The sequence below is a fragment of the Pavona decussata genome, unplaced genomic scaffold (assembly GCF_977016875.1).
Source record: "Pavona decussata unplaced genomic scaffold, jaPavDecu1.1 SCAFFOLD_98, whole genome shotgun sequence".
NCBI classification, from domain to species: Eukaryota; Metazoa; Cnidaria; class Anthozoa; order Scleractinia; family Agariciidae; genus Pavona; species Pavona decussata.
Window position 1 is genome coordinate 3465001 of NW_028145514.1, and position 23667 is coordinate 3488667.

General features: G+C 37.7%; 1 protein-coding gene across 1 annotated transcript in view; it reads left to right on the top strand.

The window, feature by feature from the left end:
- LOC146472725 (uncharacterized) overlaps positions 1-647 on the top strand; it is a 1032-nt gene extending 385 nt beyond the window's left edge. Inside the window, exon 1 of the mRNA XM_085119509.1 lies at positions 1-647. This exon is cut by the window's left edge and continues 385 nt beyond it. Within this exon, the coding sequence (XP_084975635.1) occupies positions 1-647 (647 nt within the window).
- Positions 648-23667: the final 23020 nt, after the last annotated feature.

A 23667-nucleotide genomic window follows, 5' to 3' on the forward strand; every position in this document is an offset into this window, starting at 1 on the left:
TTTGTGTTTGCGGGGACCGCTTCAATGTGGATCACGCTATGATATGCAAAAGGGGCGGTTTTGTCATCCAACGCCATAATGAACTGAGGGATCTGGAGGCGGAAATGCTTCGCATGGTGTGTAATGGCGTTGAAACTGAACCAGTTTTGCAAGACATCACAGGAGAAGAGCTCAATAGGGGAGCCAACACAGCTCCTGATGCGCGGCTCGATATTGTGGCAAGGGGGTTCTGGGAGAGACAGAGATCAGCTTTCTTTGACGTTAGAATTTGCCACCCAAATGCTGACTCCTACAGGGATATGGATCTTAACCAGATTTACAGACAACATGAAACGGAAAAGAAGCGCCAGTATGCTAGCCGAATTTTAGAAGTGGAGCAAGCCATATTCCCGCCATTAGTTTTTAGCACGACAGGTGGAATGGCGGTGGAATGCAAGCGATACCATAGTAGGCTGGCTGAGTTAGCAGCTACAAAGAAGGGCGAAAGCGATGCGACTACTATGTCATGGATCAGGGCAAGGGTGTCCTTTGCGTTGCTGAGATCAGCATTACTATGCTTAAGAGGTTCGCGAGCTACAGGTAGGATCCATCTAGAATTGACGGACATTGACTCTGACATCGAGAAAGGACATGCAAACATTCGTTAAAAACATTGAGAACATAATTTTATTTCTTGTTCCATTTGATGTTGATTTTTATTCCCCCTTTTTTTTTTAAAGATTTTTAACTTTGTATATATGATTGATTTTTTTTAATAAGGATATCATAGTAACTTTATTAGAAAAAAAATCGGCTTGAAAGTTGTCTCTTTTTCATCGAAATAAATTGTAAATAGTTTTTTAATAGCTCTTTTTTCTACTTTTAACTTGTGAATAGCAATTTGCTTCAAATGTGTTAATAAAGAGTTCTCATTAATATTAAAAAATTAAAAAAAATAATTATTATTATTTTTTTTATTTTATTTTATTTTTTTTTTTGTTATTAACGTTTTATTTTTCTTGTTTTAGTATAAATCGTTTGTTTCTTGTTCGGATATATCAGCATAGTTAATTGCTACTCGATCTGTTGAACAAAATAAAAATAAAATAATCAAGCGGTTCAGGTTTTAGTACGTAAGGGTTTTGTAATACACAAGAAATGAGCGAAGTCTATTTTTTTTAAAACGTCGGTATATCAACATACTGTCTCTTCTATCTCTAATTGGTCTGAAAACGTCCATATATATTTAAGCATTTTTTTTTTTGCATAACAAAACTCAGTATCGCTGCCCTCTTACTGGGCAAGCTTTAATGCTATTTTGAGGCCTCAAGTGTTTTATCTTTATTAAAAATAGAGAAAATGTCAAACTCAGCACTAAAAGTTTAGTTGCTGATAACATGCAAGACTTCTGTAACCATCTGCTTTTGACAAAGGCGGACACGGCTTTTACTGAATAGATTCAAAGAACTGTAGTTCCTTTTTGCGTTGAATTGAAGCGAAGTTGCAGCCATCGAAGTCGATGTGAAAAATACAGAGAACCCAAGGAATTGGATGAATCCGATGTTTGGCCAAGTGAATTCGAAATTTTTGAAGCATCATCATTCAACCATCTGCGCTCCTCAAAACGAATCGTGTTTTGTCGAAAGCACTAAAACGGCGTAAGTTAAACAGTAGTTTCGCTTAGCACATACAACTTGGAAAGTGGCTGCACTTCTCCGGAAATTTTTACAATTACTGGTAGAACTTCTACAGTACAATGAGCGTAGCTGAAGAATTCTCTTCCACGTACATTGCTAATATTATTTTCAACGCTTTCTTGTGTTATACCGCCATCATGTTGAACAGTATCACAATCCACGCCATAAGGAAAATTTCATCGTTACCAAAACCTTTGAAAACATTGCTGCTGAGTCTCGCTGTTTCTGACCTTAGTGTTGGACTACTGGTTTACCCTTTATACGTTTCATATCTGGCCACGGGTTTGGGACAAAACCCTGAGAATAATACAACTCACAGGAACACGTTCATCGCATTTAAGATCGTTGGATATTTTTTATGCTATGCTTCGTTCTTTTGTGTGGTGGCGCTGACTGTTGACAGATTCTTGGCCATTTATCTTCATCTCAGGTATCAGGAGTGTGTCACTCACAAGCGCGTTGTTGCGGTGGTGATCTCAATAGTCGTGTTAAGCGCATTTCTTTCGTCTGTTCCTTGGTGGACGTCAGAAAGCTTCAGACAAATTTATGTCGCTTTTGATGTTTTCTCTTTCGCAATTCTTACATTAGTTTTCTGCAAGATCGATTTAACTGTTCGACGCCACAGAAATCAAATTCAATCCCTACAAGTGCAGCAAGACGAAGGACAGAATCGGGAAATGATGGCAAATGTTGCTAGGCTTGTAAAATTAGCAGTTGGTACATTATACGTATATCTGGTGTTCTTGGTTTGCTATTTACCATTCACCTGCCTTAGTATTGTTGAGATCATCTCTGGACCGAATATAACTACAAGACATATTCTTCATTACTCTTGGACGATGATGTATTTGAATTCATCGCTAAACCCTTTGATTTACTGCTGGAAGATGAGACACATTCGACACGCTGTCATCAACATAATGCAAAATATCTTTCGTTGTTAAATTAATTCATTTTTCTGTGCGCTAAAAGTTTTCTTTTACCTCTTATTTTGTTCAGAATAAATTATTACTTTTGCCAGAGGAACGGATGAAACCTATCGGAATAAGTAAAGCCAGGGTCACTTGGGCTATGTTCGAACACGTCTTTTAGGACACTTTGTTCTTTATTTGGGGACCATATACCGTCTTTATTTATTACTTTCCAAAGGCGATTGTCCGCCCTTTTTCCCCAAAATTCGTTGTACTTGTTCATTACAAATTTTTTTTCCTGATAAAGGCTTAATTTCACGAGGTTTGTATGAAGACTTTAAATCTGGCCAAAATTTGATAACTGTTTACATGAAACAGGTCCGAGAACGAACGCTATCAAAAAAGAGAGAGAACTTCGTCCGCTTAATTCTTGTGGATATAAACATTGCAAAGTATTGGTTTTCGGTCAGATTGTATTGATTATCGCAGGAAAATGCAGTTTTTCAGCATTTTGTCACAGCTGCTCCTTTTTCCATGCAGAGCCACCCTTCAATGGTTCTGGCATTGCTCCGGTGTGCGTCAGTTTCTGAGTGATGAAAAGGAGGATTTGACGGGATGTTTTAAGGAGGCTCGAGGCAGTTTTTTTGGACTTAGGGTGGAAGTTTTGAAATTACAATCTCGCATACAAGATACACTTCGATCTCCTTCATACTACATCATCATTTCAACATATGATCAAAGTTAATTTTCTCATCGGTTTCCAAGCAACAGCTATTACCATAGCAACGGAAGCGCATAGCCTCTCATTTTAAACATTGTCGATTATCTCGAAATCTAGTCAGACAATTTATGACGAAACTTCAGGGATTTAAACTACTCAATCTAGACAACTTGTAGGCGAAATTAGAAAAAAATCTGTAAGAGCGTTTTCAAGTAAATAATGAATCAACTTTTACGGGGTGATTTTGTTTACTCCAGCATTTTTCACCAATATCTCTTGCAAAATAAAACTTGACACTTCGTCTTTTCTGTAAAAAGGTCCTTGCTCATAGCAAAACATTCTAAATGTATATTGAGCTTCATGGGTGTCTCCGATTTTAAGATATTTATGTTTGAAAACAGTGAAAATAAAGCGCAGATGAATGAAAAAGTTCCTACTTTGCATAAATCGAGATATCTTTAAAATACCCCGCCAGATTTTTCTGTTAAATTACAAGCGGTTAGAGTAAGAATTCTTTTCAATATTCACGTAGGTTTTAGGCTCAAGAACCGAAACCGGTGTTAGATAAGAAGGTTGAATCTTGGTCAAGTTTCAGTCATTATTCGCTTTCTCCGAACAAGAATTTTATTTTGTTTGTCCCGGTCTATTCCACTGCTATTCACGTGCTGTGAATATTTATGATTACGTGGAGTCGTGCAAAAGGTAACATTTACATAAATATATGCTCCTGCTTCTCAAGTCTTTCATTGTAAATTTTACCTTTTGCACGACTTCACGTTATGATAAATATTCAAAGCACGTGAATAGCAGTGAAATAGACCGGGACAAACAAAATAAAATTCTTGTTCGGAGAAAGCGGATAACGACTGAAACTTGTCCAAGATTCAGGCTTCTTATTTAACACCAATTTCGGTTCCTGAGCCTAAAACTTTCGTAGATATCGAAAAGAATTATTACTTTAACCGCTTGTAATTTAATAGAAAAATCTGTGGGGGCATTTTAAAGATATCTCGATTTATGCAAAGTAGGAACTTTTTCATTCATATGCGCTTTATTTTCACTGTTTTTCAAAATAAATATCTTACAATCGAAGACACCCATGAACCTCAATATACATTCAGAATGTTTTGCTATCAGGAAAGACCCTTTGACAGAAAAGACAAAGTGTCAAGTTTTATTTTGCAAGAGATATTGGTGAAAAATGCTGGAGTAAACAAAATCACCCCGTAAAAATTGATTCATTATTTACTTGAAAACGCTCTTACAGATTTTTTTCTAATTTCGCCTACAAGTTGTCTAGATTGAGTAGGTTAAATCCCTGAAGTTTCGTCATAAATTGTCTGACTAGATTTCGAGATAATCGACAATGTTTAAAATGAGAGGCTATGCGCTTCCGTTGCTATGGTAATAGCTGTTGCTTGGAAACCGATGAGAAAATTAACTTTGATCATATGTTGAAATGATGATGTAGTATGGAGGAGATCGAAGTGTATCTTGTATGCGAGATTGTAATTTCAAAACTTCCACCCTAAGTCCAAAAAAACTGCCTCGAGCCTCCTTAAGCGTGTCAGAGAGGACGGCAGACGTGTAAATATGTTATATAGGTAACACCGTTAGAGCTCTACGAGCGGAGAATATCGATGGGTCATGAATATTAAAACAATAAAACGTTGTAAATGAGCAAAATGTGGAAGCTTGGCCTTAGTGTAGTGGTCCCTCAAGCTCATAATTGTATTTTTTAGATATATTTATGCTTTGATTTCTCAGTAGTAATTCTGGAAGATTTCTCAAGATGATTTAAGCTTGTTAAGAAAAGAGCGCATGTGAACATGTTGTAGAAGTGTTCTCGTAGGGATAGAGAAAATCGCTCATAAATTAAATAAAACAATGATCATTTAGAAAGAAAAATAAACTGGTAAGGAGGAATTTATTTAAAAGACAATAAAGACAATAAAGACAATAAATCAAGCAACCCAGCGGATAATTAGTTATTTACTGATAAAAGAAATTCTAAAATTCTAGTAAAAATTCGCTCACTGACATCTTCCATCAATATCTTTTAACCTATATAACTTTGCACTAAATGTCGTAATATATTATAATAATATTTAAGCTTTTTAAAATGTTTTTACATCCACCGATTGTAACGATATACAAATGTCGTTCTGTGCAGGATAAGAATTCCTTTGCTATTTATATGCTAATCATCTACCATTGCAATGTACAGCCTTTAAAGCAGTTTCCAGATATATATAAAAGTTATAAAAATCCTAACGGGAATTAAAATTTGTAAAACTGCACATTCACAACTCTTTAAGAGCTGGCAAACGTCTTGCTCTTCATTCTAAATTTTAATAATGGAGGTTTTGTCCGTAATAACAATCAAAACAAGCCAGACTTTGACGTGCACATGGTCTGCACTCGGTTCATTCCCCAAAAGTGCGTTGCGATCTTTCTTATCAAATGACACGCGTCCTCCGGACACCAGACCGCTGTTCGTTTCCGGGAAAACAACGACATTGTTATGTTAAGGTAAGAAGTGTATCTATAAATTGTTCTAAAGGGCTAGGCGCGCACAGAGCTAAATTTGAAAATCGGCGCTTAAGATAACAAAGAACATCATCTCTCTTAGTTTTGTTCGTTCTCAACCATCTGTTAATGGAGACCTATTCATTCACCACCCATAATTATTAACTTTGTGCCGTAGAAGACTAAGCTCTAGAGTGCAAAGCGCGCCTAAACTTTTTGGTGAACATGTTTTTCTCTGAATATGACTCTGACTTGAATTTTCACAGTCACTGACTGCTCGGAACCTTCTATGCTGGGGCAAACAAAGAAGACTAAAATCAATTATTGCTGTGGCGGGGAACGAACAGCCTATTCCTTACAGTAGCGGTGTCTCTAAGGGAAATTATGTAGGAGTGTATCATAGGGTGGACCAGAAGAGGGGTGTTCTGCCAGGAGAACAATAGCTCAGTAGGTGTCATGGTACCACCTTGGAGAGATCATCCGGACCTATTTTCAATCGACGCCACAGTACTTGCTGTGGGGCACAGGGCAGACGAGGGTGCACTTCTCTGCCACCTAAACTTTTTTTGGCTCAGCACACATTAATGATAGTATAAGCAACATTAGTGAACTAAGCAACGACAAAGAGTAAATATCAAAATAGCAATTGTACAAAGAATTCTAAATTATATAAACCTATAATGTTTCACATTTCATACTATTCAGGATGGTACTAGTATCACCATGGCAGGTAAAAGATGGGATTTGACAGAAGAAAAAGGGAGGGAGGGGGGAGGAGGGATGATTGTGGAGAACAACTTTGCCTGAAGAGTAGCAACTAACTGAGGCAGCCCGGAGTAAAGTGCATAAGTTCAAGTGACACCCTAGAAATGACATGTAAGCATGGGTGGAAAATCACTAAGGACCTTGACTTGTCACTCGCCAATACAAGTAGAATTACTTCACATTAGACAAGCTATTGACCTATACCGCCCTATTGTACAATGCTTCTTATGGTGACAGGCACAGCCACAGCACCACAGTGCTCATGAACACCAGTTTAAATACTTAAATTACCGGCTATTCCACTTCTTTGCTTTCTTTTCTTTCGCTGGCAACGCCAAATCCATTTTTTCGCGCTCATCTGCACGAAAACTAATCGTCAACCACCGGTAAAATCACAGAGCGATGTTGTCTGACTAAATTGAAGGCCCCGTGCACGTGACCAGGAACGACAATGGTTCCCTTTCTCTTTATCAATTAAGCAGAATTCTCCAAAAGTATGGGGTAAAAGTACTAAAGGGTCTTGACTGATTTGGAGGAGGTTGCTTGTTTTTGAATAAACCAAAGTACATACTGATTTGGAAGTTTAAACAAGCCAAGGATCTGCCTTCACCGCCAACTGGTTAGCTTTATTGGTCGGGTACCAGACTTTGTAGCGGTAGACCCGGGTTCGATTCCCAGCTTGGGCCAATACTTAGGGTCTTTTAAAATAACTGAGGAGACTGAATTGCTGCCTTTGATCTGACATCTACAGATGGTGGGAATTCTAGTCTTCTCCGATAAGTACGAAAAACCGCAGGCCTCGTCTCATAACACTTTGGCTGATCCCTCTTGTGGGACGTAAAAGAACACAGTAGGGAGGTAACAAATCTCTGCCAGTGACCACCCTTGGTGTTTATCTCAAGTTCGTTTATTCACTTTATCCTGCTTCACAATCATAACAACAAATGTACTGATGGCGGCAGCCTTCGGTGCCTATACAAGCTGACGTCCGTCTTCTTATCGGAATAATGAAAATTTCTCCACAAATTAGGTCGTGGTCGACCATGTAACCATATGTAGACTCAACGTGGTAAATTCCAGATTTTTTGCCTTGTTTCTTATCACAAAATTATAAGCCAGGCTAACTGGAATAGAAACGCTAAACAAGAAGTGTCAAAAATTGGTGATGTTATATGAGGAACCTTCCTAGTTAGGTAAACATTCCTTGTTTTCTTTTCTTTTTGTCAAATCTCAGTAATGTACAGTCTTGTTCTTGCACTAGCGTTTGTTTAGAAATTCCGAAAACATTGATAGCGTGAAATATATTTACTCCTTCCGTTTTGCAAAGGGCTTACAAGTACTGAGACCACGAGGGCACAGTCGGAATACAAGTCTTGGGTAACAACCATGCAAGCGTTTTCTTTTTTTTTTATTATGTGAACACTTAAAACACTCACTTTGCACTCATTTGAGTCACATAAATAGAGCTACAACTTACAGAAGAATCTCTTAATGTATACGAAAAAATTGGGTCAAACATAATGATCAGTTGAACAGCCCTGTCATGATGTTGGCAAACCCTGGATTCATTTGTATTATTAATGGTACGAGATTGTTACCTTATTGGTTACAAAGAATCAGGTAATTGTTCCACTGTTAGAACTTGTTATTACCGAGCACGACACCGTGTTATTACAATTACGATAGCTCGTGTTATTACTAGTTGCGACAAAGGGTTATTACAATTATTACGACAGGTATATTATAAAAACGCGAGAAGCGTTATTACAATATGCGACAGTTTACACATTTGTCGCGATGGATGAAAAGAACACACCAAAAGCGGAATATTAAAACTGTTGATTGCGTCCCTGCTTTCATTTGTACAACAAAATACGCTTGCCTCCTTACTGGGCGAGCTTTAATGCTTTAACACATCTATATTAAAAGGTAAAGAAATGTCAAATGAGCTCTTAAAATATTGCTTTTACTGTGCCCTCTGAATGCCTCTTCTTTGAGAGGAGAGACGCGGCGTTCAATATACTCAAACGACTGTAAACGCAGTGAAAACGGAGCAGACTGAAATCAACGAAACTTGACCGATCTGAGTTTTGAAAAACTGGAATTTTTGAAACATCACCGTTCAAGCACCTGCACTCCTTGAAAGCGCTTGTGACAATGTGTCAACGCTCGCGTGAGGCACAAAGAAAACCGCCTGTGAATATTCAAATAATGAATATTTGTTGATGAGAAAAAGACTGAGTACTGTTTTTAAACTTGAAAACGGGACTTTAAGAAGTGCGATCCCGTGAATATGCTGCTTAAGTGACAGCACTAAAGTTTCTGGTAATCATGAAGTGCTATTACTAAGATAGAAGGCAATGAGAAAGACATTATGTAGTACTGTTCGGCCGTTAAATTAAAAGTCTGTCTTGGAAATGCCTGATTAATTTTAGGGACCAATATGTCATGTTTGGTAACATTAACGGGCTCCAGATGTCAAGTGTTTGTGAATCGGTTCTGATCTCACAATCCGTGACGTGAATAGCGAGCCGCAAGTGTCGCACGCATATTCGATCTTCCCTGAGTGGGAAGGAGTTTGAATCAGAGCTTGAAACTTGGAACAAATAAAGTTCTTTTCTTCGTCTTTCGAGATATGAAACTTAATTTGGAGAAAATCACATACCAGAAACACTTTTATTGTAATGAAAATAGGCATTAGTTCTAAGGCCATTTTGAGTAGCGTAGACAAATCTGCATGCCTTAGAAAGCAGCCAGCGAGTTTGGAATGTTTATTGTATTAATTTTCTTGTGAAATGGTTGGTCTAGGTTTGTGTAAAGTTTCAAGTTCATTGAGTTATTTTACACCGTGAACGAGGCTTTCGTCCTTTGATCTAAATTTTCACGTTTTTCATCGGCCCGTGACCACACCTAGGCCGCATTTCAAACTCTTGCAATTTTCTCAAAAAATAAAATACCTTGGAACTTTAAAATGTGATTTTCGAAAATGGTTAATCCAAGGGTATCTTCAGACGAAATATCAGAAATTTGACCAAGTGGTCGCTGAAATGCAGTTCTCGATTCTTACTGGCAGCCGCTCTTAAAGAGCACTGTTATGTTAGGACGTTCTATACAATGAACGAAACTGAAGAATTCTCTTCCACGTACATTGCTAATATCACTTTGAACGCTTTCTTATGTTATACCGCCATCATGTTGAACAGTATCACAATCCACGCCATAAGAAAAACCTCATCGTTACCAAAGCCTTTGAAAACTTTGCTCCTGAGCCTCGCTGTTTCTGATCTTAGTGCTGGATTACTGGTTCACCCTTTGTACATTGCTTATTTTGCCATGGGTTTGGAACAAAACACTGAAACTAATACAACTCACAGGAACACGTTCATCGCATTCAAGATCGTTGCATTTTTTTGTGCTGTGCTTCGTTCTTTGGTGTGCTGGCGTTAGCTGTTGACAGATTCTTGGCCATTTATCTTCATTAAGATATCAGGAGTTTGTGACTCAATTAAATCATGTCAACCCAGGCCAAACACCTGTTATTGCACTAGATCAACCACTTTTTGCACTTGGAAAACTCATCCAGTGGAACTGGCCTTCAACTCATGGAGAGAAGAAGTTCATTCTGATGTTTGGTGGATTACGCACCGAGATGGCGGCATTTAAGCTCCTTGGAGATTGGCTTGATGGAAGTGGTTGGACCAGCGCCCTTGTAGCAGCTGAAGTTGCAACTGGAAGCCAGTTGCTGATTCTTTCATCAAAGCCACTCACATCACAAGAACTAGACGGGTGCACCAGGTTACTGCCACTTGTTTGTTCATCCTGCAGGGTAAGGCATATAGTGATTACCTTGAAACCCTCGAGAATGGTGAAGAACCACTCCAGTTTACAGACTGGGTCAATAAAATGTCCAAGGAGCGCGCGCAGTTTCTGTACTGGAATCGAGTCCTCTTCTTAGAGTTATGTGTCTTGCAGTTAATCAGAGCTATCAGAGAAGGGGTTTTTTCACTGTACAAGAAATCACTTGTCTCGCTGGTTCCGTGTATGTTCTCACTAGACCACATCAACTACGCCAGGTGGATGAGTGCACATATACCTGATATGAATTTACTATCTTCAACTCACCCTGACATCCACCAGGAGTTCACAAATGGATCGTTCGTTGTACATAAGACTGAGAAGGTTTTCTCTTCAATTGCTTTAAGAAGGTGGATGATCGCTGGGCCTGAAGTCGCAAGGATCATCCAGGAATTTGAGGAAACATATTCCAAAAAAGTCAGTGAAGAAAAGCGCCACCATCATGAGCAAATTCCGGGTGTTCAGGCTGCCTTTAAGAAGGACGTGTTGTCACTCGTGCCAGCAATTGAGGACATGGGTAATCCCTTAAAGTCCACCACGAGAGAAAGGCAGGGCACAGGTACTCGAAGAAGGGTCGCATCATCCTCTAAGCTCCCTAAGAATTGGAAAAGCTTCCTTCATGTTGGTGACAACAAAACTGAGTTGTTTTTGTTCCTGGCTAAGGAGTTGCAGGCTATTGACATTGAGGGGAGGGAGGTGTATACCACCTATGGTGAATTCGTTCTCAATTCTTAACCAATAGAGATGATGACCTGCTCCCACGAAGAAGCAGACACCCGACTCGTGTTGCATGCATACCATGCCTCACAATCTGGCTACCGAAAAATTCTTATTAGAACCGTTGATACAGACGTAGTTGTGTTAGCGGTATCCAGAGTGTAACATCTTCGCGTGGATAAAATCTGGATTGCATTTGGTACTGGCAAGCATTTTCGATACCTTCCGGTTCACTCAATTGCTGAACAACTGGGACCACAAAGAAGCAAGGCTCTCCCAACGTTACAGTCAATCACTGGATGCGACACGGTATCGTTCTTTTCCGGAAGAGGGAAAACATTTGCCTGGGACTTGTGGAACGTGTTTCCACAAATCACGGACATCTTTTCAATGTTGGCTTCAGTTCCAGAAGAGATTTCCGAGCAGCCAATAGCCCTAATTGAGAGATTCGTAGTGCTTCTTTATAACAGAACAAGCTCACAAACGACAGTGAACGAAGCAAGACAGGAACTATTCTCTAAAGGCAACCGAACCTGAGAGAATATTCCACCAACTCAAGCAGCCCTTCTTCAGCACACGAGGTGTGCAGTATACCAGGCTAGGCCCATTTGTGGGAATGCTCTTGTTCCGAAACCAACACTACCAAGTCCTTCTGACTGGGGCTGGGAAAAAAATGAAAACAAGTGGAAGCCGGTATGGACACTGTTACCTCAAGCACAGCAGATATGTTACGAACTCATTCACTGTGACTGTAAAAGGGGATGCACAAGGAATTGAAAATGTGTCAGAGCGAGTCTGGTATGCACAGCTCTCTGCAACTGCGGCAGGATCTGCAACCAGACTTCCTAACTCGAACGGTATGTAAAGGATCCTAGATGCGGCTAATTAATGAATATGTTCATTTAAATGTTTTCCTTGGCCACTTGACACTAGATGCCAACAGGAGGCGTATCTATAACATACTGAAACATGTTGTATTTGATGTTTTAAAGCTTTGCAATAACTTGAAAATTGGCTTTCTATTAATACACCTTTTTACTGATACGGCGGTCATTTTAAATTCCATTGTTTCTAATAGCTATTATGGGATGCTCAGAGGAACATCCCATAATTTCTCTCAATATAAATTAAAACGACTGCCTTATAGGTATAAGGAGTCTACACTTATACTTTGCCTGACTATAATAGGTTTAATTCCGGGTTTTTGTGACGTCACTGATCACGTGACAATAACTGCTAGTCATAAATCGTTTCTTCTTCATGTTAATTGCCCTACCTGAATGTTTTTTACACTATATGCTCCAGTAATTGAAAGGTTTTATAGCTCTTTAGCCATTTTCCTTATCAGCCTCTATTTCATGCCTGTCAAATAATGCCACGCCCCTTTTCATCCCATAACAGTCGATTTCCCGGTGGCCCTATATCAAAAAATATTTAGGACTATTAGTTCTTTTGTTTTGCCAAGTTTCATGCTTGTATCATAAAACAAACGATTTGTCGCTTAACAGCGGTACTATTATAGCGGTTTAAAGTTTTAAAAACAATTTTGATAAATGTTGATGCGGATATGCAAAAATTTACGAGAGAAAACTAATCACCTTTTAACAAAAGTAGATTCCAGATCTTTTTTTCTTAATTTTATTTTTTCCGGCCATTAACGTTATGTTTGCGTCCATGAGCTCTATAAATTTGTATTCAATATTTTGACAGTGAAAACGGGCGACTGGCTTGGCGTAATATACGTAAAACTAAAATGGTATCGTACTTATCTTCGGTGTTTGTTTAGTAAAGAGTTTACTTGTTAGTTGTCAGGTTGTTGTTAAATTCAACTTGAATTTTGCGCTGAATTTTAGCCGTCACAGGCGTTCGCTCGAGAAACCAAAAATTGCTTGAAACTCGAAAAACTTAAAATATCCGAATCAAGCGGGCTCAGGTTTAAGTACAAGTACATAATTAGGTCTTGCAACGCACAAGAAATGAGCAAAATCTATTTGTAAAAAGATCAGAGCGGAACAGGATACTGTCTCTTCCATCTTTAACTGGTCCTAATTGCGTCCATATTTAAGCCTTTTTTTGGATAACATAATATCGCTGCCTCCTTACTGGGCGAGCTTTGATGTTATTTTGAGGCCTGGCGACACATCCCTTTTAAATATCTAATCGGCTTAACATGTTTAAATTGCTGGTGACATCCAAGACTTCCGTAACATCTGCTTTAGGCGAAGATACAAACCGTTTAATAAATTCAAAAAACTGAAGTAACTTGTTGTATTGTTCTTCCTTTCTTCTTGAAATCGAAAATTTTCCTATAAAACTACACTTTTTGCATCTCCTGTCCGCCATCGGCAACCCAGCCGCCATTTTGTAATCAAAAAATATCCAAATTTATACAAAGTGAAGTGCATTACAAGCAGGTGTACTTAAATTTTGAAAAACAGAAAATAAAAAGCCCGTAATTTATAGTTTTTATACATTATTCTTGGCTTATCTTTTAATAACTCTTATTCGTTTCAGTTTTTGTTAATTTCTTTTGTTATGAGCATTTTATTTTCTTGTTTTATTCACCAATCGTTTGTTTCTTGTTCGGATTTTTTATCAGCATATTTAATTGCTACTCTGTAAATCGAAATGGAAATAAAATAACCTAACTACCTACAGCTGGGTCGATTATCTTGAAAAACACCGTCTCAATTAAAAAAATAAAGCAGTAGAGAAAGATGGCCCGTTTTCAGTTGATTGATCTATTGGTTTGACAGTGATGTCAATGAACCCTTGCTATTGGCATGATTAAAATTCAGTAAATATAAAAGTTACTTCCCCAAATTAAAAGGTATAATATCTTTTACTATGGTATTTGTTTGGTAAAGAGTTTAATTCAAACCTTGACCCTTGAAACCCGAACAAAACTTGGAAGAAATGATCCGAACCGGATTCAGGTTTTAGTATTTTAGTATAAGAACGTGAGGGTCTTGCAACACACAAGAAATGAGCGAAGTCTTTTTTTGTTTTCAAACGACGGTAACAGCATACTGTCTCTTCTATCTCTAATTGGTCCTAATTGCGTCCATATTTTAGCCTTTTATGTATAACAAAATATCGCTGCCTCGGGTGTCTCATCTTTGTTAAAGATAAAGCCGGAAATTAAATGTCAATCAGCTCTGAAATTTTAGTCGTTGTTGACATCCAAGACGACACGGCTTTTACTGAATAGATTCAAAGAACTGTATTTCCTTGTTGCGTTGAATTGAAAAGAAGTTGCAGCCGTCGAAGTCGAGGTGAACGATAAAGAGAACCCAAGGGAATTGGATGAATCCGATGATTGGCCAAATTAAATTTTTGAAACATCATTCAACCATCTGCACTCCTCAAAACTAATCGTGTTTTGTCGAAAATACTAAAACGTGAGTAAAACTTTCGCTTTGAACTTGGAAAGTAACTGCACTTCTGGAATTTTTTTATGAGCACTCGGTTTTGTTATAACGTTCTATACAATGAACGAAACTGAAGAATTCTCTTCCACGTACATTGTTAATATCACTTTCAACGCTTTCTTATGTTATACTGCCGTCATGTTGAACAGTATCACAATCCACGCCATAAGAAAAACTCCATCGTTACCAAAACCTTTGAAAACATTGCTACTGAGTCTGGCTGTTTCTGATCTTAGTGTTGGATTACTTGTTCACCCTCTATACATCGCAGTTCTTGCCATGGGTTTGGAACAAAACCCTGAATATAATACAACTCTCATGAACACGGATATTGCATTTACGATCATTGGAGATTCTTTATCCTGGGCTCCGTTCTTTGGTGTGGTGGCGCTGACTGTTGACAGGTTCTTGGCCATTCATCTTCATCTCAGATATCAGGAGTTTGTCACTCACAAGCGTGTTGTTGCTGTGGTGATCTTAATAATGCTGCTAAGCTCATTTCTTTCGTCTGTTCAATATTTTCCTTGGTGGATATCAGGAAGTTTTAGACAAATTTATACTGCATTTGATATTTTCTGTTTCGTGATTCTTGCATTACTTTACTGCAAGATCTATTCAACTGTTCGACGCCACAAAAATCAAATTCAGTCCCTACTAGTGCAAGAAGACGAAGGACAGAATCGAGAAATGATGGCGAATGTTGCGAGGCTTGTAAAATTTGCGGTTGGTACCTTTTACGTTTATTTGGCATTTTTGCTTTGTTATTTACCATACACCTGCCTTAATTTTGTTGAGATCATCTCAGGACCTACCAAAACTACGGAGCATGTTGCCCTTTACTCTTGGACGATGATATTTCTAAATTCATCGCTAAACCCTTTGATTTACTGCTGGAGGATGAGAGACATTAGACGCGCTGTCATCAACATAATGCAAAACATCTTTCGTTGTTAAATGAATTTTATTTCTCTGTGTTGAACGTTTTCATTTACTTTTATTTTGTTCAAACGAAATTATTGCTTTTGCCAGAGGAAAGAGGAAACCTTTTAAAAAGGTAACGGCAGGGTCACGAGTGTTTTAGGAGTCGTTGTTCTTTCAGTTTGGGACTATATGCCGTCTAAATTTCCAAAGGTGACTGTCCGCCCTTTTTCGCCCAAAATTCGTTGTAGTTGTTAATTCGAACTTTTTTTCTGATGAAGGCTCCCGAGGTTTGTATGGAGGTTTTAATTCTGGGCAAGAGTTCATAACCGTTTAACAGCCTCGAGAACGCTGTCACAAAAAGGTAGAAAAATTTGTCCGCTAAAGTATTGGTTTGCGGTCAGGTTGTATTGCTTATCGCGGGAAAATACAGTATTTCAGCATCACGCAGAGCTGCTCCATTTTCAAAGGACACGCATTTCCTGTTTCCAAACTCCTTTAGAAATTCGAAAAAGCAACATATTTAGTAGCCCCCCCCCCCCCCCTAAGTATTGAGACGTCAAGAACAAGGTCGAAACAGGGATCTCTCCAGTGTGTAACAAATAAACATGGAAGAAGAGAAGAGCCATTACCGGTTACCAAAAAAAAAAGGTCAATGGTGAGCAGTTGAACACGGCCCTCATGATGTTCGCAAACCCATGAATTTATTTGAATTATTTGTGACAGGAAATTGTTATTATTGATTAGAAAGAAACAGATAACTGTTTCTTTCTCACAACTTATTACAAAACACGGTAACGTGTCAACGTTTAAACAGTTCTGAACACAATTCGAAAATTGGCCAACCTACATTTTTTTTAAATTTGTAAAATGTTTCGTCTTCACAAGCTGATTACAATGCCATATTTATAAAAATGGGTTAATCGACTAACCTAAAGCTAAAATTAGGTGTGTTTTAACAGGTTACACTGTTGCTATGGTAACCTATGAAGTCGAAAAATAAACATAACTTGTTTACCAATGTTTAGGGATTGGTTTGATACCAATATTATAGTATCCACTGGCAAAAAATAATAATAATGATCCATCAAATTATAATTGAAGGGAAGGGCCGGAAATTGTCGTGAGCCACCTTAAGCGTGTCAGAAAAAAAAGTGTCACCTATGTAACATATTCACACGTTGGCCGCTGGAGCTCTTCAAAGAACGGAGAAAAAAATGGTCATGGCCATTTAAACAGTAGAAGGTGGCCGTAATGTGTGTGAAAGAAAACCTCAAGTTCTTGGCACCTTCGAAGCTGAGCGCATCATGGCCAAAAAAATTCTTAACGGGAGACCTTTCTACATGGTTAAATGGTATGGATACTGTGCCAGCCAAAACACCTGGGAGCCGAAAGATCACCTGCCGGCAGACTTAGTACAAGCCTTCGAGAACCCTGATCCTGATCCAGTTCGTGTAGAAGAGGCACGAGAAAGGATTGGTGTCGTATTTGAAAGAGGAATGAAAGTTCCTCTCCAATACGAAGAATCAATCGAAATAAGACACGACGTGGTGCGTTTCCTGTTTCCCAGCCTGCCAGCCGAATTCAGAGCTACGCCGATTAACATCCAAGATCAGGACCTTCAGAGAGCAGGACTTGCAGCCTACACAGAGAGAACTATCAACGCCAATGGAAGCCGATGTCGTGTGATTCAGGTGACTTTCCGTCTGTTGCTGTCGAAGTCTCCTGCGTTCTATCAACATGGACAGAAGGTATCCCGTCCGATCGAGCGTCTGCGCATTGTATTCAGAAAGAGCTACAATGCAGTTTTTTAATGAAGAAAATTGAAGAAAAACAACGGCTTCTTTAGAAGCCACCAAACATAAAAAAGTCAATACCAGCAGATACCACGCACAGGTGTTACACCTCCCCTCCGTCCATGTGAATCTCACTCCCTATCCAGTGCAGTTGACGACAAACTAACCCTCCCCTCCTTCCCAAGGCGATTCTCGTTTTAGTCGATATGTCTGGCTAGCGTTCTTGCTGCCTTAGCCATGCGCGTTCAGTGCCAAAATGGCGTCAACATTAAAATCGCGTGGATGCCTGCAGTGTTCTTCTTTCTACCAGATCTTTGAAACTTTCGACAATGTAAAAGTAACTGAACGTGAAAATAATTGAAAAACCAATAAGGTAAGTAACGAATGTCTATATTTTACCAAGTAACTCGATCTAATCGACCTGTCCTACCAACTACGTCCAACTTGTTCTGTAGTCGAACAACCAATATGCTTAATTTCTTGTTTCAAAGCAGATTTGCTGTACTCTGAAGTCAAACAACCAATAATTTCTTGTTTTTAAACAGATTTGCTATACTCCAAAGTCAAACAAATAAAGCTTAATTTCTTGTTTCAAAACAGATTTGCTGTACTCTGAAGTCAAACAGCCACTAATTTCTTGTTTCAAAGCAGATTTGCTGTACTCTGAAGTCAAATAACCACTAATTTCTTGTTTCAAAGCAGATTTGCTGTACTCTGAAGTCAAACAACCAATAATTTCTTGTTTTTAAACAGATTTGCCATACTCTGAAGTCAAACAACCAATAATTTCTTGTTTCAAAACAGATTTGCTGTACTCTGAAGTCAAACAATTACTAATTTCTTGTTTCAAAAGAGATTTGCTGTACTCTGAAGTCAAACAATTACTAATTTCTTGTTTCAAAGCAGATTTGCTGTACTCTGAAGTCAAACAACCACTAATTTCTTGTTTCAAAACAGATTTGCTGTACTCTGAAGTCAAATAACCACTAATTTCTTGTTTCAAAGCAAATTTGCTGTACTCTGAAGTCAAACAACCAATAATTTCTTGTTTCAAAACAGATTTGCTGTACTCTGAAGTCAAACAACTACTAATTTCTTGTTTCAAAACAGATTTGCTGTACTCTGAAGTCAAACAACCACTAATTTCTTGTTTCAAAACAGATTTGCTGTACTCTGAAGTCAAATAACCACTAATTTCTTGTTTCAAAGCAGATTTGCTGTACTCTGAAGTCAAACAACCAATAATTTCTTGTTTCAAAACAGATTTGCTGTACTCTGAAGTCAAACAATTACTAATTTCTTGTTTCAAAACAGATTTGCTGTACTCTGAAGTCAAACAACCACTAATTTCTTGTTTCAAAACAGATTTGCTGTACCAAAATCAGTTCCAAAATTTGAAACTAGAAATACGTGACTCGCAAAACCTCGCGAAGCTGGGGCTGGGTGGAAGGCCCTCTTTACTCGTATTGTAGCATCGAATGAGGAGATTAAAAGGTTTCTGAACATAGTAACTGTTTTGATGAGCATGGTCTTTTCGTAGTTCCACAGGCTAGTTTGCGGTTTGCGGTAAAAAATCTATTTCTGACGCGATGAAATGTACAACGGGCGTGCAACGCTGTCGTGTTCGATGAATTTATTTCCCACGGAAAATTATTTTACTGCGGCCACAAAACGTGTAATTTCTTTAATGCAATCTTTCACAAAAAAGATTTCTTGAAGAAAGAGAAAAGATTCTGGAGAGATTGTTCTGTATCCAGGGAATATTGATGAAATTTTATCCGGCACGCAAACTTTCCCGATGTATGCAAATTTTGCTCCAGACGACGCCAGACAGCCTGACGTCATTCATCCTTTGTTTTTCACCGTTGCTAGGCAATATTGCGGACACCTTCACGGAAATATATAAACATACATACATATATATAAATATATGTTCGGCTCTAATTTTCACGGCTTAGCTCCCGAGCGCGGCCTTCGGCGGGCCTTCGGCCCGACAAATTTATTAACCTCGCTTCGCGAGGAATTAAAATTCATATTCTTAAAAGCCAGGTCTGTAAATATCGAGAATCAGTCGTCACTCGTGAAATTTGGAATTTCTTTTCATTTTGCCCAAATAACCAGTATATTGGTTTATTTTCGAAAATACTATTCAAAGGTCCTAAAGCGCTTTAGTTTTTTCGAATTCTAGGAAAGTTCGATAAACGTGATTTTGTCTTTTAGCATGCATCCCAGAAAGTCTTTCTAGGATCCATGCTTTCAGGCGCCGTCGAAAATGGAGTAAAACAAATGATGCATTTTCTTTTCGCTCGTTGAGATCAACGCGATACTGACATCTATCGATGTACTTTGGTTAACCCATAACATGTATCTCTTGCTCTCTCTAGAACACTAAACACTGTACAAACTTCTCCGGCGATTTATAGCGGTTTAAAGCTTTAAAAGCATTTTGATAAATGTTGATGCGGATATGCAAAAATTTACGAGAGAAAACTAATCACCTTTTCAACAAAACTAGATTCCATTTTTTTTTTAATTTTATTTTTTCCGGCCATTAACGCTATGTTTGCGTCCACGAGCTCTATCGGCATATTTAATTGCTACTCTGTAAATCGAAATGGAAATAAAATAACCTATCTACCTACAGCTACGTCGGTTTTCTTGAAAAACACCGTCCCAATTAAAAAAAAAAGCGGTAGAAAGTTAATCCGTTTTCAGTTGATTGATCAATTGGTTTGAAAGTGATGTCATTAAAGTCTTGCTATTGCCTCAGTCGATTAACATTCAATAAACATAAAAGTCACTTTCCCAAATTAAAAGGTAGAAGGTAAAGAGTTAACTTGAAACCTTGCCCCTTGAAACCCGAAAAAAAGTTAGAAGAAATGATTCGAAGCGGATTCAGGTTTTAGTATAAGTACGTGAGGGTCTTGCAACACACAAGAAATGATTGAAGTCTATTTATTCAAACGACGGTAACAGCATACTGTCTCTTCTATCTCAAATTGATCTTAATTGCGTCCATATTTTAACCTTTTTCTTATAACAAAATATCGCTGCCTCCTCACTGAGAAAGCTTTAATGCTATTTTGAGGCCCTCGGGTGTCTCATCTTTATTAAAGGTAAAGAAAATGTCAATCAGCTCTAAAATTCTAGTCGTTGGTGTCATCCAAGACGTACATCTGTAACCATCTCCTTTAGGCAAAGGCGGACACGGCTTTTACTGAATAGATTTAAAGAACTGTATTTCTTTTTGCGTTCAATTGAAGCGAATTTGCAGCCGTTGAAGTCGAGGTGAACGATACCGAGAGCCCAAGGGAACTGGATGAATCCGATGTTTGGCCAAGTGAAATTTTTGAAACATCATCATTCAACCATCTGCGCTCCTCAAAACAAATCGTGTTTTGTCGACAATACTAAAACGTAAGTTGAACTCAGAAAAGGACCGCACTTCCGGAATTTTTTATGAGCACTGTTTTGTTAGGACGTTCTATACAATGAACGAAGCTGAAAGCCTATTAAGAAAAGAGCGCAAGTAAATTTGTTGTACAAGTGTTCTCGTAGGGATGGAGAAAATCACTCATGAATCAAACAATGAAATTTTAAAAAGAAAAATAAACTGGTACACCAAGGAATTACAATATAATAAATCAAGTATCCGCTGGAGCTCTTCTAGGAACGAAGAAAATGGCCATGGCCATTTAAACAGTAGAAGGTTGTAAATAAGGAAATTCTGGTACCTTGGCATAATTGAAGAAGGTTCAAATCAAACGCATAAATATATATTTTTACTATTAATTCGTTGATTTCTTTGTAATTCTGGAAGATTGCCTACGATGATTACCACGTGTTAAAAGAGAGCGCATGTTGTACAAAATTAGTATTCTGTTAGGGATGGAGAAAATCGCCCATGGCTATTCAAACTGAAAATTTAAAAACAAAAAAAGAAAACTTTTACACTAGGAATTACAACATAACCTGATAGTAAATCAAGCAACTCATGGGATAATTAGCTCTTCACTAGTAAAAGAAGAAAGCAGTGGTTGGTTTAAAAAATTAGAATTAATTCATTGACATCTTTCATAAATATCGTTTACAGTATAAATATCATAACATTATAATAATATAATAATATTTCAGCCCTTTATAGTAAAATGTCTTTACATCCACCGGTTGTTATGATATACAAGTTGACGTTCTGTACAGGACATGCAGGATAAAAATTCTTTTCCTATTTTCATACTATTTATCTGCCATTGCAATGTATAGGCAGTAAACCAGTTTTCAGTTCCAAAATTTGTAATTAAAATTCATATTCTTAAAAGCCGAGTCTGCAAATATCGAGAATCAGACGTCACTCGTGAAAATTTGAATTTCTTCTCATTTTGCCCAAATAATCAGTATAGTGAGTTATTTTCGAAAATAATATTCAAAGGTCTTGAAGCGCTTTGGTTTTTTCGAATTCTAGGAAAGTTCGATAAACGTTATTTTGGCTTTCAGGCACCGTCGAAAATAGAGTAAAATAAATGATGCATTTCCTTTTCGCTCATTCAGATCAACACGATACTGACATGGTTAACTCATATAACATGTATCTCTTGCTCTCTCTAGAACACTAAACACTGCACAAATTAAACGTAACTTCTCCGGCGATTTATAGCGGTTTAAAGTTTTAAAAAGCATTTTGATAAATGTTGATGCGGATATGCAAAAATGTACGAGAGAAAACTAATCACCTTTTCAACAAAAGTAGATTCCAGATCTTTTTTATTTTATTTTATTTTTTCCGGCCATTAACGTTATGTTTGCGTCCATGAGCTCTATAAATTTGTATTCAATATTTTGACAGTGAAAACGGGCAACTGGCTTGACGTAATAAACGTAAAACTAAAATGGTATCGTACTTATCTTCGGTGTTTGTTTAATATAGAGTTTACTTGTTAGTTGTCAGGTTGTTGTTTAATTCAACTTGAATTTTGCGCTGAATTTTAGCCGTCACGGGCGTTCGCTCGAGAAACCAAAAATTGCTTGAAACTCGAAAAACTTAAAATATCCGAATCAAGCGGGCTCAGGTTTAAGTACAAGTACATAATTAGGTCTTGCAACGCACAAGAAATGAGCAAAATTTATTTGTAAAATGATCAGAGCGGCACAGGATACTGTCTCTTCCATCTTTAACTGGTCCTAATTGCGTCCATATTTTAGCCTTTTTTTGGATAACATAATATCGCTGCCTCCTTACCGGACGAGCTTTGATGTTGATTTTAGGCCTGGCGACACATCCTTATTAAATGTCAAATCGGCTCTTAACATGTTTTAATTGCTGGTGACAATTTCCAAGACTTCCGTAACATCTGCTTTAGCTGAATATACAAACCGTTTAATAAATGCAATTAACTGAAGTAACTTGTTGTATTGTACTTCCTTTCTTCTTGAAATCGAAAATTTTCCTATAAAACTACACTTTTTGCATCTCCTGTCCGCCATCAGCAACCCAGCCGCCATGTTGTAATCAAAAATTATCTGAATTTATACAAAGTGAAGTGCATCACAAGCAGGTGTACTTAAATTTTGAAAAAAAAAAACCGAAAATTAAAAGCCCGTATTTTATAGTTTTTATACATTATTCTTGGCTTATCTTTTAGTAACTCTTATTCGTTTCAGTTTTTGTTAATTTCTTTTGTTATTAGCATTTTATTTTCTTGTTTTATTATCAATTGTTTGTTTCTTGTTCGGATATATCAGCTACTCTGTAAATCGAAATGGAAATAAAATAACCTACCTACCTACAGCTGCGTCCATTGTCTTGAAAAACACCGTCTAAATTAAAAAAAAAAAAGCAGTAGAAAGATGGCCCGTTTTCAGTTGATTGATTAATTGGTTTGCCAGTGATGTCATTAAAGCCTAGCTATTGGCTTGATTAAAATTCAATAAACATAAAAGTTACTTTCCCAAATTAAAAGGTATAATAACTTTTGCTATGGTATTTGTTTGGTAAAGAGTTTAATTGAAACGTTGACCCTTGAAACCCGAAAAAACTTGGAAGAAATGATCCGAACCGGATTCAGGTTTTAGTATTTTAGTATAAGTACGTGAGGGTCTTGGAACACACAAGAAATGAGCGAAGTCTATTTTTTTTTTCAAACGACGGTAACAGCATACTCTTTCTTCTATCTCTAATTGGTCCTAATTGCGTCCATATTTTAGCTTTTTTTGTATAACAAAATATCGCTGTCTCCTCACTGGGAAAGCTTTAATGCCATTTTGAGGCCTCGGGTGTCTTATCTTTATTAAAGATAAAGCCGGAAATTAAATGTCAATCAGCTCTAAAATTTTAGTCGTTGGTGACATCCA